General features: G+C 34.6%; 1 protein-coding gene across 1 annotated transcript; it reads left to right on the forward strand.

The window, feature by feature from the left end:
• The first annotated feature begins 8,299 nt into the window (after positions 1-8,299).
• Positions 8,300-11,537, forward strand: LOC132640398 (zinc finger CCCH domain-containing protein 29-like). The gene is made up of 2 exons (XM_060356981.1): positions 8,300-8,457; positions 9,166-11,537. Exon 2 carries the CDS (start codon positions 9,172-9,174, stop codon positions 11,245-11,247), a length of 2,076 nt encoding a protein of 691 aa, XP_060212964.1. The 5' UTR covers positions 8,300-8,457; positions 9,166-9,171; the 3' UTR covers positions 11,248-11,537.
• The last annotated feature ends 4,386 nt before the right edge of the window (positions 11,538-15,923 follow it).

The following is a 15,923-nucleotide window of genomic DNA, read 5'->3' on the forward strand; positions in this document are numbered from 1 at the left end:
AACCACAGCTAATACGACAAAAAAGAAATTATTATTTTTATTCTTTTAATTTCTTTCCTTATTCTTTTAATTTCTTTCCTTAGTCTTCGGTCTCACGCGGTAAGTTTCAGACTTTCAACTGGGTTAGTGTATACCCGGTAACCCATACCTCACGCGCACAAAGCCCATCCCAGCCCATTTATTTATTTTATATTATTACAATAAGGGGTGGGTCGTTTGGTTTGGATGTAGAAATAGTTAATCTCAACATAAAATAATATGGTGTTTGATTCGGGTATAAAAATAATTAAGGGAATTTTACATAAATGACTACACTTTGGGAGTTTAAAATTTTTCATAGCTACAGTTTCAATATTTACATTGCGTAGCTACAGTTTTTCCACTGTATTCAAAAAATGGCTCGCTGTATTTATAAAACGGCCTAGCTGTATTCATGAATACAGCGAATAAAAAAAATTCAAAAATTATTTTCACTGTATTCAAGTCATATGTATTCAACTCAACTGTATTCATGTCAAATGTATTCATCTATAGCTACTTTTACATTGTATTTAAAACCGATTGTATACAAAAAAAATATCCTTCAAAATACACCCCAAAACGCAGAATTTTGCACTAAAAAAATTAATAAATACACTAAAAAACTGAATACAAGAAATAAATTTCACTCTATTCATTTGTATACACTTCAAAATTCATTGTATTCATTTGTATACAAGAAATAAAATTAACGAATACACTCAAAACTGAATACAAGAAATAAAATTCCAGCCAAATTCTGGCCAGATCTGGTTGTTTCCATCCAGATATGACCGCTGCGGAGTTGTAAGTCGTCGTCGTCAGAAGAGAGAGAGACGACGAACAACAACAACAACCACGGCCAACAGTAACAACATAGAACTCAACAACAACAAAGTCAGCGTAGATTGGCCATCTGTTGAAGACACAAAAATCAACGCAGATCTTAAAAATCAACACAGATCCATACAAATCCGAGAATGAGAGAAGGAAGAGAGAGAGAGAGAGAGAGAGAGAGAGAGAGAGAGAGAGAGAGAGAGAGGCGGTCGTTTGATTGGGCTCCGGTAGAGCTTTGCCGGAAAAGATGACCGGCGGCGGCTCAAAATGTTAGAGAGAGAGAGAGAAGACGACGTGAGAGAGAGAGTGGAGGAGAACGTTAGAGAGAGGAGGAGAAGGAGAAAGTAGCTAATAAGTGTCATTAACATACAACTTTTAGCTATGAGGAGTAATTAATGTAAACTATAGCTACTAAATATAATTACCTACACTAGTTTGCCACACCATGTAGATTTTCCAATAATTAATCTAGCATAAGGTATACAAGATAATATAGTATTGGCCTGGTGGTACTATTGCGATATAAATTATACAGGATATATGTACAGAGGCGAATTCAGGAATTCAAGAGGATGAGTTTACCATTAGCTATGGGGTTTTTTGATTTCTTTTGCCTTTGGTTAGTTGAGTAATTAGAAATAAAGGAAAAAAGTCATTAGATGTAATATAAAAAAAGAAACACGTTTTTTACTTTTGTGTAATTAGAATTATAGAAGAAAATAGATTTAGAATAATATAAAAAGGAAAGTTAAAAGACTGCTTTAGAAGAAAAAAATGCATAAAACGTGCAGGAGCTCGAGTTCGATCCCAGGACTTTGAGGAAATAAAACAGCCCCTAACCAGTGCTCCACTTGGCCTGATTTGACCATGTGTTCATTCAATTAATATTAGATATATTTTACATAATTATACACATAATATATCGAGTCGAGTGATCGTGTGTTCACGTGACCCAAAATTTGTACATAAATTCGCCCTTGTATATGTATTACTTTATGCGAGAGAAAATGTGTAATAAGAAGATGTGTATTAGTAATGCAGAGTAAATTATTTAAAGAAAAAAAAACACCTTTTAGAGTAATTAATTCATGGATAACATTCTCTTCGTCAATAATCACCATTCATCGGCATACCAATACCTTCATTATTAATCACTACGTAACAATTCCTTAATTATTAATCACCACATAAAAAATTCCTATATTATTAATCTTCGCATAACTTCTAAACCAAACGACCCCTAATAGTATTATATTTCATATGTTTCATTTTATGCGTCTTAGTTTGACCGTATACCCATACCCCACTTATGCAGTTAGATTGAGTATGTTGTTATTAGTTTGACCGTATACGAAATTTAAAAACGTGATGAAGATATTTGAATCTTGTGGTCTTTAACTAAAGCTATGCATAACATACTGAAAATATAATTTAAATCTTGTAGTTTTAAGCACGTCAATGTGTAAAAGGAAAATGCTAGAATTTAAAACTTTTATACAAAATAATGGCATTCTTTTTTAAACATACTAAAAAAGAAAGTCAATCCCATCAAATTAAAACGGAGTTGATGGGGGTATTAGTAAGAGCGTAACAACTGGTAACCACAATTCACAAATATTATAGTAATCTTACTAATTTGAATTCAAGCTCGATTCAATTTTTTCTTAATCACCACAATTGTTATACTTGTTTTCTTCACAAACTCTAGGAAAGTGAGACTGTCCAACTAAGCAATAGTGACTACAACTCCACTATATTCGAACCCATGATGTTGCAAAAATTTCTTCTTCATACAAGGAATTTGCAATTGTAAGCAAGTATAATACTATTTAGAGATTATTTAGAGGGGAAAAAGTTAAAAGTTATTCCTTATATCTGAAAGTTTTTTGGTCTAAAAGATAATAATGTAGTATTTTACATATTGTTTGAAGTCATTATAAAATAAGTGCATGTGTTGACACTTTGATAATGAAAGGTCAAAAGCCGGTGTTTGTATTGGCAACTGAAGATATAGATAAGAGTCAATACAATTTGATTTTTTCTTACTAATATAGTTTTGCGGTTGTCTGATTCAAGGGTGTTCGAAACATATAAAGATGGAATAGTCAAAATATTATGGAAAAATGAGAATGACGATAGGAGTATAACACAACTATGCTATTAATATTACAATATTATAAATCATGGATTCTAGAAGATCAGCAACTCAGTTCGTTCCCTGAAATTGTGATCAACTAGCGGATTTTCCAGCTACCTGAGGAGTGACCTCAAAATGAGAGGTTAACTTAGTAAAACTTGTGCAAATCATGCTAATTATGTTAATCGAGTCTAGTGATTTCTTGTCTGTTGTCAAAGTCGTTAGGGTGTCACAACGTTTATTTATTTTTTGTTCAGTATCTACATTAAAATTTGATCATATCCAAATTAGCACCAGAAAATCTCACATTGAAAATAAGTATGTCTAATTTCTATAATATTGACAATATTCTGCATGGAGTTCGTTGCATAGGGAATATTTTTCAATGTAACCTATAGGGCCAATCACCATTGCTCTTATGGAAAAAAAAAAAAAAAACTCCCGAAGCCACCTTAATTATATCTTAAAATTGCCTTAGATATTAGAGTCAACTACTCTTTTAATCACGTCTATCTAGATGAATCGCATCATCTTTGTTTTTTCCTGCAAGAGATGAAATAGGTTCTCTTGAGGAAATGAACTCCTATTGACCAGCTACAATTTTAATAGAAGATGATGATCTTATAAGAATAACATGTGTATTTTTATTGGCTAAGCATTGTTGGATATAGCAAGCAAAAAAGATATACTCTGGGTAAAATGGATTCATATGTTTTATATTAAGAACCAACAGTTCTTTGAATGTCCTAGTCCAAAGCAAGCTAGTTGGATAGTTAAGAAGGTAATGGATGCAAAAGATGTGCTACAGAATGCTCAAGTACAGATTAAGCCAAATCATGGTCTTACTAGACAACTATATCTGTCCTTTATTGGCAACCAGCCTAGGGTACCATGGAAATGTGTAATGTATAACAATGCAGCTCGCCCGAAGGCTAGATTTACTCTTTGGTTGTTGATGCATGGAGTATGCTTACTGCAGATCGATTGAAAAAACGGGGTATGGATGTGGATAAAATTTGCTCTCTATGTCACAATGAAGATGAATCAAGAGAGCATTTATTTGTCAAATGTGTGTACACTAGAGCTATCTGGCAGAGAATTATGCAATGGCTCAAGAAATCAGCAGTGCAACATAACTCATGGGATGAACAGTTGCATTACGCAATCACTGCTACTAAAGGGAAGTCACAAAATGCCCAGATGTTTAAGTTGATATACACAGAATTTATTTACAGAGTCTGGCTCGAGAGGAATGGTAGAATCTTTGAGAAAGTCGCGAGAAATGTTGATACTCTAGCAAAGGTGATTGCGTCTATTAGTAATGTGAGAGCACCTCTTGGTATAAGTACCTTGTTGAGACAGTTTATGTTTTAGAATAGCCTAGGAGGATGTAGTTTAAGTTGCTGGTTTTCTTCAGTATGAGATAACTCGTGGTATTCATCAGCTTTAGTTTTGTAATAGTTCAGTTGGTGATTAATACAAGTTCGTTTAATTACCAAAAAAAAAAAAAAAAAGAGTCATACCGTATAACTAAATCAACATTTGTAATAGACAATAAAATCGATCCCTCCAATTCTCCCGAACCTACTCTAGGAAAGCGTCTAAGAATATTAACATAATAAAATCAAGATCAAACATAATGTTAGGATATAAAAGTAAATTTGAATTAGCAAGGATGATTACGTACCTATTTGAGCCATACACTAGTGCGATTTTATTAAGGACTATGGCTTCATCTTTATTATCCTTTTTACAATTAGAATTACAGTAGCAATCTTCGCCCCTAAATCCATTATTTAGATAACTCAAGTTTCGATAAATATAAAAAGAGCTTTCTAATTCAACTAAAAAATAATAGTCGGGATCAATCATCTGCCATACAAATCAAATGTTATGAAATATCTTCGACAATGTGTTTATATAACGACCAGAAAGAGAATATAATTCTAATTAATGAAATTGTGTTGGACCCTCCAATTACGAGTTTCATCGGGTTGAATATACACTCAATGCCACACTAGATCACCAGTGGCGGAGCCACTCATGGCCAAGGGCGATCACCTGCACACCCTTGGCTGGAAAATGGTACTAGTCTATGAATTAGATATTATAGTTAATTGGATATAAATTAAATTTTGAACACCCTTAAAATAATTGAGATAAAGAACTTAGAGGTAAAGGGTGTTCAATTTTACCTAAAAGTCACAGTTTAAAGCTTGCGTCAAACGCTGGTCATCTTCTTTCTTTAAAAGAAAATATACAAACAATGTCTTAAGCTACTTGGTTGATTTGTATTTGTATTTATTTTCTTCCATGTTCCGACTAAACTTATTTGTATTTGAGTTATGATTAATTTGCATTCAAATATGATTAATTTGCATTTGGTTTATTCCTATGTGGGTTTGGAGTTACGTTGGACTCATTTGTTAAAGTTTCTTTAGTCTTTCTTCTTTCCTTGCTATTTCCTAGAAAAGAAGATGACGTATTGTTAAAAAGATGACTATGAGATCTAATAGCAAGTTAGCAATCTCTTATTATGTTCTCTTTTCTTTTTTAGTTACTTCTGTAAACATTTTAATTATCCAACTTTTTTTTTTCAAGGAATATTAATTAGTCGTTATCTCTCGCTTTGTAACATTCTCGGAATGCCCCTTGTTGTTCTCCACTTGTGCGATTACGTACACTGGGTATGTGGTTGTCATTTGAAACTGTAATCACCATAAGAGTTTTTTAGCAATGAAATTTATCAAGAATAACTTGCGAAATCCAATGGACCATAAATTTTTAGGCGAGTGTGCAGTGATGATGTTAAAAAAAAATTGTTGCACTCATTCATTGAAAAAAAATTATACCCTCGTAAACATTTGAATAACCTTACCAAAATTTCTAGCCCCGCCATTGTAGATCACCGAGCACAAGAGTGCCTGACCTAATAATCAATTACCATACTTATAACGGCTGGCTCATGTTTATTTACTAATCAAATTCAGATATTTAAAACATAAATAAACTAATTTTAATAATATAAACTCATATTCCTCACAAAATATTTCAATCCTAACGTGAATTTACAATTTAAATTGTGACATACGAGTCATCAATCCATAAAGGACCCAACCAAAGTAGAACAAAAGTGGAAAACAGATGCCAAGTGTTGATGATAAGGAGCGGGGCCAATTGGGGCGCGTCTGCCAGAGTTACAGAAACCACTGCAAGCTAATTACCCACACGTGACCAAAGAACAAACCCGTTGAGACGGTCAAAATTCTAATCATAATAATAATAATATTGGACCTTTGACGTGGACATGGGTCCCACTTTTTTAGACGCGCTCAAAATTTCAATCATTTTGCATTTCATTTGCATTTATTTGAGTTTTCATTTGAATTTCACTTGAATTCATTTGAGTTTGCATTTAGGTGGGAACCAGTAAGACACACAAGTGGCATGTAATCAAGTGAGGAAATAACAAAAATGGTCCCTAATTTTTTAAAGTAAGTTTAAAGTAGTCCTTTAAATATTAAAGGTTACTCCCTTTGTCCTAATTTGTGGTCTAAAAATAAACTTTAGACATTTGTGTGGTTATAAATTATTTCATTAAGGTTCATGTATGGGTAAGTCAGGTTGCCTCTCACAATTGGCTTCCACTCTCACCAACCTCCGTCACATCTATCAGCCTTGGGACGAGCATTGCTATACGTCTGCAGGATGGAGTTGTAGGCATGTCATGTTGGTTGTACTTTTAAGTTGAAAAGTCTAAGATTGGTATAGATAAATATACCTTATAGAGGAAGGAACCTTACTTCCTCTCCCACAGTGGCGCCCTAGCAATATTTTCTCACTAAGAGCTCTGAATACACAAATTCATTCTTGAGACTTTTTAATATTTTCTTGTTCTTTAACAATCTATTTCTTCTTTTCAATATTATCTATTATCACCAAACTCACCTAGAGTTGCTTGAAAGAATTTGTGGTCGGATAGGATCCACTTGTGTTTAGCCCTATTTCCTAACAAACTGAGTGTCCTAAAATCATTTTTAGCGGTAAACAAAAATCACTAGGAAAGTTTCATCAAATACTTGGAACTGCAACCAGGGGCGGATCCATGTGTTAGTGTGAGGATGCCACGGCACCCGGACGCCTCGATTGAAACTCTATATGTGTATGTTTATATCTATAAGAAATAGGATAAATAATCTCCCTGCCACCCAGAGTTACAATCAAGTCAAAGGTGTCGGTGGCTAAATGTCAGTTTCCCCACACTAGAGACTCAAGTTCGAATCCTATTAGCTTCGCTTTTTATAATACATCTTTTAGTATGTGGTAGCCTTACGCGGTTACACCAATCTTTGTTGGCATCTTTTAGTAACTTTTGTTGATTTTCTTTTTCTTCCTTCTTATTTTATTAAGCATAAGATATAGCAGTAAATAGTTTCCTTCCTCCTACAATTTCTCTCCCTTTGTCAACTTTTAGTAATTGACCTTCCCCAACTGCCTCAGCTTCTCCCTCGACATTGCTTCTTATCTTGAATTTTACAAGTTGCTTTGTTTTTAATTTAAATGGTTATTAAAATTAAAAAAATGGGTATGTTGAGTCCTGGTTTCGTGTCATAACGCTCATTTAGAAAGCAAAAAAAATCTTCTTTCTGTATTAAAAGTATGCTAGTAAGCTTAAGTTATGTATTGATCTGAGCATGATTTTTTAAAATATAAATTGGAATATTATTTGTCCATTTGTCTGTTTGTTATAAAGAATATTTCTTTATTTATCTATATAAATTGAAAAGACGAATAATTTGAACTGAAGCCCAAAGTTGATCAAATCGATTAAATTTTACTGTATTTGAACCGGTTAAACAGTAACACGTCTATTTTCAAAACAGTGTGGCATCCGGAACCTCCAAATCCTGAATTCGCCTCTGACTGCAACGCAAAAACTATACTAAACACAAAAAAAAATAGATTAAAAAATAACATAAACTGCACGTAACTCTAAAAAGAGACGAAAAATAGCAGAAAGTGTACCTTAATAGGTAAGTTCACGCAAAATTCTTTTTCTTCATAATTTTCATCAAATCTAGTTTGTTAAATATTTGACGGAGACGCACTTTTTGGCTAATTTAAAGGATCAAAATTATTCAAACCCCACTTTAGGGACTATTCTGAATCAACTTCCAAATATAAAGGACCATTTCTGTAATTGTCTTGTATTAGTGGACCCTATTTTGAAGATTTGACTTTGACCATAAATTCTAAGAGAAGAAAAAAAAATAGAACGCACCAAGAAGAAAAGTCTCACTTTCCTCCTTCCTTCCCTTCGACCCATATATACCTGTGTACCCCTAAGTCATATCTTCACAAAAATACTCAACAAATTACAACTACAAACTCACAATTCTTTCCAACTAATTCAAAGACCATATTTTTTCCTCTTGGATTTTCAAGAAACCTTATCCATCTCTAAGGTACTATTTATTTTCAACATTTATTGCTTATGGGTATGGAATTTTTTGTATAAAGATTGAAACTTTGAAACTTTTTAGTGATGGGTTTCAGTTTTTATTGCTTTTTTGGCCTTTTATGGTAAATAATGCTTATGGGTATGGATTATTTTGTAAAAAGATTGAAACTTTGAGACTTTTTAGTGATGGGTTTCAGTTTTTGTTGACTAGTTGTATATGCTTTCTTAATTTTGTTGAAACTTTAAACAGCTTTTCTTTTCTAAGTATGGGTTTTTGTCCTTTTGTGGTAAATAATGCTTATGGGTATGAAGTCTTTTGTAATTATATTGAAAGTTTGAAACTTTATCAAGATGGGTTTCAGTTTTTGTTGAATTTAATAGAGCTCACATGAGATCTCTTGTTTTTTTTTTTAAAAAAAAAAAGGGGGGGGGGGGGTTGCTTTCTAAAATAAACTGATGGGTTCATTAGATTAAGAAAAAGTTACATTTTTTATTCAGTATTTATCTAGATTTATGGTTTGTTACTTTTGGAATTTGTGATTTACATGGGTTTAATTTAGTAGAAATGTAAATCTAGTAAGAATTTTGAGTAGTTGAAAACTTACAGTCTTGATTCAGTATCTATTTAGATTATGCAGTTTGTTACTTTTGGAAATTGTGACTTTATTGAGTATCAAATCTAAATCTTGGAAGCTTCTTTGATAACTTACAGGAATTGATGTGCACTGGTTCAAAGAGTAAACTTTGCCCTTTTGATCTAAACATGGACAAGAAAGAAGGGCCTAGTAAAAACTGTTCGAAATTGCTTGAATTATCAGCTTCAGATGATCTTTCTGGCTTCATATGTGAAGTAGAGAAAGGTTGTGCTGTTGATGAGTTCAGCTTTTGGTATGGAAAAAGATTTGATTCGAAAAAGATGGGGTTCGAAGAGAGAACTCCTTTGATGATTGCCTCTATGTATGGAAGCACTGAGATTTTGAAGTATATTATTGGTACTGGGAAAGTTGATGTCAATAGGGCCTGTGGCTCTGATGGTGCAACTGCTCTTCACTGTGCTGCAGCTGGTGGCTCGGATTCATCGATCGAGGTCGTTAAGATCTTGGTTGATGCTTCTGCAGATGCCAGTGTTTGTGATGCCAGTGGAAACAAACCTTGTGATGTGATTGCTTCTGTTCCAAAGTCATTAAGGAATCTGAATTCGAAAAGGAAATCGCTGGAGTTGTTGTTGAACGGAGGCTTGGGCGAGCTTGTCGACCTGGAGGAAGAACAAGGAGAAGCAGTGGTGATGAAAGAAGGAAGCGAGAAGAAAGAATACCCGATCGATACTTCCTTGCCGGACATAAATGATGGGATTTATGGAAGCGATGATTTCAGGATGTATTGTTTCAAGGTTAAGCCATGTTCCAGGGCTTATTCTCATGACTGGACCGAATGCCCTTTTGTTCATCCAGGGGAGAACGCAAGGAGACGTGACCCTAGGAAGTACAACTATACATGTGTCCCGTGTCCTGAGTTCAAGAAAGGTGCTTGTGCAAAGGGTGATTCTTGCGAGTACGCTCACGGTGTATTTGAGTCGTGGCTCCATCCTGCTCAATATAGAACACGTCTCTGCAAGGACGAGACCGGGTGCTCAAGGAAAGTTTGCTTTTTCGCTCACAAGCCTGAAGAGCTTCGCCCGTTGTATGCTTCCACCGGTTCAGCTCTTCCTTCCCCAAAGGCTACTCCGGTTAGTTCTATGGACATGTCAACATTGAGCCCTCTGGCTCTTGGTTCTTCGCCTCCGATGTCTCCTGCTGCTGTTACATGTTCATCTCCGATGGGTGGAAACATGTGGCAAAGCAAGATGAACATCACCCCACCAGCATTACAACTTCCCGGTAGTAGGCTAAAGACGTCTGTGAATGCCCGAGACTTGGATTTGGATATGAAAATGCTCGGCTTGGAAAGCATCCGCACGCAGCAGCAACTAAGGCAGCAATTGATAGATGAGATGGCTGGTCTCTCTTCACCATCATATTGGAATAACGACAATCGGATGGGGGATCTGAAGCCTACTAATCTCGATGATGTTTTTGGATCCATGGATTCTCAAATGTTGTCCCAATTGCAGGGCCTATCTCCAAGAGTTGCATCATCCACCAGTTCTCAATTGTATTCTCCATCGGTTCCTCATTTGCAAGGTCTCTCACCTAAGGTTTCAAGTAACGGCTCCCAGATGCAATCTCCAACGGGGCTTCAGATGCGACAAAACATGAACCAATTTCAATCGAGCTATTCCAACATTTCTCAATCATCGTCTCCTATGAGAAAACCCTCGACCTACGGATTCGACTCATCAGCAGCAGTGGCTCAAGCTGTCATGAACTCCCGGTCTGCTGCTTTTGCAAAGCGCAGCCAGAGTTTTATTGACCGTAGTGGAATGGGCCATCGTGCTGGTGGTCCAAATGGTGTTGCTAACTCCCCGCCTTTGATGTCATCTAATAATATGTCAGATTGGGGTTCCCCCGACGGGAAATTGGAGTGGGGCTACAATAGTGAGGACACGAACAAGCTCAAGAGATCTCAATCTTTTGGTTTTCGTGGTGGAAATGGTGGTACTCCAACAAGATCACCAATCGCACCATCTCAAGTCAACGAGCCAGACGTGTCGTGGGTTCATTCCTTGGTGAAAGATGTGTCATCCACTGGTACCGGGCTATATAGTTCAGAGCAGAAGCACGGCGGTGGTGCTCGTGAGTCAATTCCACCTTGGCTGGAACAAATGTACATAGACCAGGAGCGGATCGTGGCTTAATTGCTCCATAATTATTCTTTTCGAATTCTTATTCGATATTATTGGATATAAGTTAACCATTAGTTTCAAGGGAAAACATCAACATATCCCAGTTTTATGGGGAAAGAAATGGATAGGGAAGGATAACTGATCACATTGTTTCAACAATTAAGTGATTGAAAAAAGAAGCATTTGTTATATTCTTATATTTTTTTATATAATAACATCCCTTAGGGATTTTGTTCTTTATATTCTTCAAGGAATTGAAGTTGTATTTCGATATATATATATATTTTTTCAGTTGCCATTCATATTGAGCCTGTTAAAGTTTTTTTCTTATATTCCTCTTGTGCAGAATTGAGTGTGTGATTTTAAGTTAGGACGATCATTAGTAATAATACACTACTATGGTACTTTTGCTATTATATCTTAGATAGGCTATGGCTTGTAGCTGGTTGCACTATAGTCAAGAATGGCTGTAGTGGCTTGTCAACTGCATTATTGGTTTCTGATAGTTACAAGTTGGGAAATTGGAGTTGATGTTTTGAATAGTCTTTCTGTTATTTAAAGTCAAGAAAAGCAACTCCATGTTTTCAGAAAATTTATTGGCATTTTGCTTAGCTTTATTTTTCTTTAAGAGAGACCCAGTAGTCTTCAGGGTCATTTGTTTATTCTCCTGATAACAACATATGGATAAATTAAGTGGTACGTCTATTCTTTCCTAATATAAAGTGGAATGACTATTCTTTATCACCAAAGGTTGTGATGCCACAAGTACCCCTACTTTTTTCAATTTGGTTATTTTGGGTTTGAGCTTTCAATTGAAGTCACTTTTGATACGGATCACTTTACCTCCAAAGGGGTATTTCAGGCATAAATTCAGACTAGTCTCTAAAATATGTAGCTAGACTTTTCGAAATGAATTCGAATTAGTCTTCCAAAAATGAATATTGGGCACTGAGCGAGAAGAAGAAAAAAGAAAAAAAGAGCTATCCTTTCTTTCTCTTTTTAACCCTCAACTGACCCCTGGGGATTAATTATAATTCCCTTTTGACCTATGTGATTCAAAGTGGTATGACCTATTCAACTCAGCAAGTAAAGTATTTTTCTTTTATTAAATACCATGTCACTTCTTAGGGTATAGCAAATGCCACGTACAATGGCGGATCAACAATGGAATTGGCGGAAAATATTGTAAATAATGTTAAATATAAATTTAAGAACTCATTCTCTCAATTTAGAATCTATAATTCAGACTGTGTACTGATTAAATTTTGTATCACCAATGGCCACATAGTGCATGCTATAGGAAGAAATACACTTTGATGAATCCACAAGTCTCTTTTAGCAAAGCTCATGTAAAATGTATATGATTATTTAAATTTCAGTTTCATTAATCATCCCGGATCTTTCTTTTGCTTTTCACGTATCTGCTATTTACATTGAGACTCAACTAATTCTATTCTCAAGAATTTATATTTTATAGGTAAAACATTTCCTATTAAAAGCGATTTCATTTTTTTTTTTTAAATTTAAAGTGTTAAAGGCCTCAAATTCGATTCTCGTAATTATTTTTTGTCATTTGACGTATCTATTTGAGATATAGGCTACTTATAGACAGGCTTTATTCTTTCACTGTTTCTTTTCACACTACATTCATGTACACCATTCAATGGAAAAGAAGGAATTGTAGAGACAGAAGAGGAGCAAGAAGATATCTTATACCAAAAAAAGGAGCAGGAAGATAAACTGAAAGCAACTTAGATGGTAATTAAAAGAATATGATTATATTTTGGAAAGGGGTGAAAGGTATGAGAGCCATTAATATTGCTGGTTGGCAAAATTCCATTATCTTTTTGCCTTTTGCTTTGTGGGTTCCATTTGTATTGCCACAAGTCTATAGGCAAAAGAAACTTGTTCTCCTTCTAGCCGCCCTTAGTTTGTCGTCTTCTTGTGTTTAGATTAGGTTCTCTTTTCTTTTCTTGCCTTTGTTTGGTTATAAGGATAGTAATATTATTAAGGCAAAACTGATCAAATTTAATTATGTTTATTTTCATGTATTATTTGAAATTGAGCAATTTTATTATATATTAGATTAATGAGAGAGAATATACAATTTACAAGATCTTAAAGCTAAATCCTTGTGACACACCTCTCTAACACGAGTAACCCTTTACACGCCCGACTTCGCCATTATAAAAAAAAATTATTTTGCCCTCGACCCTTAAAAGGATTTCTACATGCATAATTATAAGGGGAAAGCACGTTGCTCTCCCTTGAAAATAAAATAATTATCCATTCATATTTCTCTTACTTTCATATTCCTAAAATTATTTATCTGAAATATCCCCAAAATTATATCAACATGGTATATAAATATACTAACATGGTATCATGTTCATTTATTCAAAAGACATACTTTTCTTTTAAAAACCTCTATGATACCATCATCTTTTATACATATACTGTGATGGTATCGTGGAGAACTGTTTCAGTCCTTCAATGAGCCACTCCTCAGTCCTCTACGATACCATGATGATACATAAAATATACTGAGATGGTATTATGGAGGACTACTTCGGTCCTTCTCTTAGTCCTCCATGATACTATCATGATATATTAATATACTGAGATGGTATCATGGAGGAAGGATTTTGGGCGAGGGAGTACTCAGGTAAATATTTTTCAGTCGATTGGATAAGAAGCAAAATTAGTTTAGGAGGACGCATGAGCGGATAAATATTTTACGTTTTAGGGGTATTTTGTATTGTTTTATCTAATTATAAATTTTGGAGAAAATCGTTAAATGCCCCCACAACGTTTAGTCGAATTAATTATGACGCACCCAACCTTTACGGGTGACCTATTACCCCCCTGACTATTTTTTAAATGGAATTATTACCCCTTGAAACGCTACCACCAGATCTATATTTGAGTGGTGAAATGCACGCGCTTGACGCGTATTTTTTCACCTTTTAATTTTTTTTTAATTTTGTTTTACCTTTTACTTCTAATTTCGAAATTTCTAAACCAAATAAAACCAATCCATCACCAAATGAAGCCATTTTTCACCAAATCAAGAATGCTATACTAAACAATACCAACAAATAAGGCTAAATGGACATTTTTTTTCTATTTCTGTCAAATGGGTACTGAAATTCTGATTTTTCTTTGATTGTTTTTTTTTTCATCTTTTATGTCTTTGCTCACTTTTTAGGTGTATATGTATTTGTGGATGTTAAAGTATAAGGAAGTATTTGGGGATGTTGAATTGGATGTAACAGAGAATTCCCCAATAATGAAATGATTGAGCTTTACCGGTGATGACGGGGTATCCTCTAATGGAGGATGATGAGAGCTTTACCGGTGATGATGGGGTATCCTCTAATGGAGGATGATGAGGAAGATGATAGTGGGAAAGGAGAGGAAGTTGAGGATAGTGTTAGGATTAGGACGGTGGGTGCGCAAATTTTGGAGTTGAGTTTGGGTAAAAGAAGGTAGGGGAAGTAATAGGTTAATTTTTAGAAAATTAAGTGGCGGCGGTGGAGGGTGGTGGACGGCGGTGGATGGTGGCGGGCGGTGAAGAATAAGGGAATAAGAGGAAAACAGAAGAGAGAGAGAATGAAAAAAAAAACTAAATAATGCTTTCTTTAAACATTTTTATTTGCTTCTCACCTCTCAAAGAGATTGAACTACACTCTCTGTGCCGCCTCACCATCCAGGGGGTAATAATTTCGTTTAAAAATAATCAGGGGGTAATAGATCACCCGTAAAGATTGGATGCGACATAATTAATCTGACTAAACCTTGAGGGGGCATTTGACGATTTTCTCATAAATTATGATAAAAGTTGAGGGTAAACGAGAATCTTTCCTCGAAGAATCTAATTTGGACAGGCGGAGTCCATATGTTTTACGGTAACATGAGACGATTTGTCCACGACAAAAATATAAATAGATTAAAAGTGAAACGAATAATTACATTGAGAAATATCGAACACCACTGGAACAAACACGGACCTTTAAATTTCCCAATTACTAATACTAGCTAACTATTTCTATTACATTAAAATTTTCTTATTAATGCTGTCCCTAGGACATAATTAGCAGATGGATATAATTAAAACATCAGGGTGATATTTAGCATAATTCCCTCTAACGATTGCTTTCACAATCTGTCAACTCAATTAACTCATGACACATGCTTCTATGTATACTTTATCATTAAATCACAGTTAATTACTATATATTTTATGATTTAATCCTAATAAATTAATATAGTTTGGAGTAAACACGGAGTACATGCAGATCCGCATCCAATACTTTACACATACTCAATTAATATATGACACATATCTTAACATACCCTCTGTAAATATGCTTAATATGGTACTCTAATTTTTCTCTTTTTCTCTAATTGAACTAGTAGTCTCTTGCAGTCAGCAATAGTACTATGGGAGAAATGGTCCTTGCTAATTTGTAGAATTGTAGTATAGCATTAATTGATTGACGTTGATTTTTATAATTTCTTTTGAGTTTGGCTGATGTCTTTGTAGTAATGTTCCTAAAACCCTTGGAAAAAATTAATTAGCCATTATCTCTCCTTTTCTTTCTTACTTGTAAGAAATTTTATGTTTTTCTTTGTCTGTAACTTAGGTCCTTGAATAATGTTAGTCAGAAAGCTAAAGGAGAGGTGTA

This window comes from Lycium barbarum, chromosome 5 (genome assembly GCF_019175385.1).
Source record: "Lycium barbarum isolate Lr01 chromosome 5, ASM1917538v2, whole genome shotgun sequence".
NCBI classification, from domain to species: Eukaryota; Viridiplantae; Streptophyta; class Magnoliopsida; order Solanales; family Solanaceae; genus Lycium; species Lycium barbarum.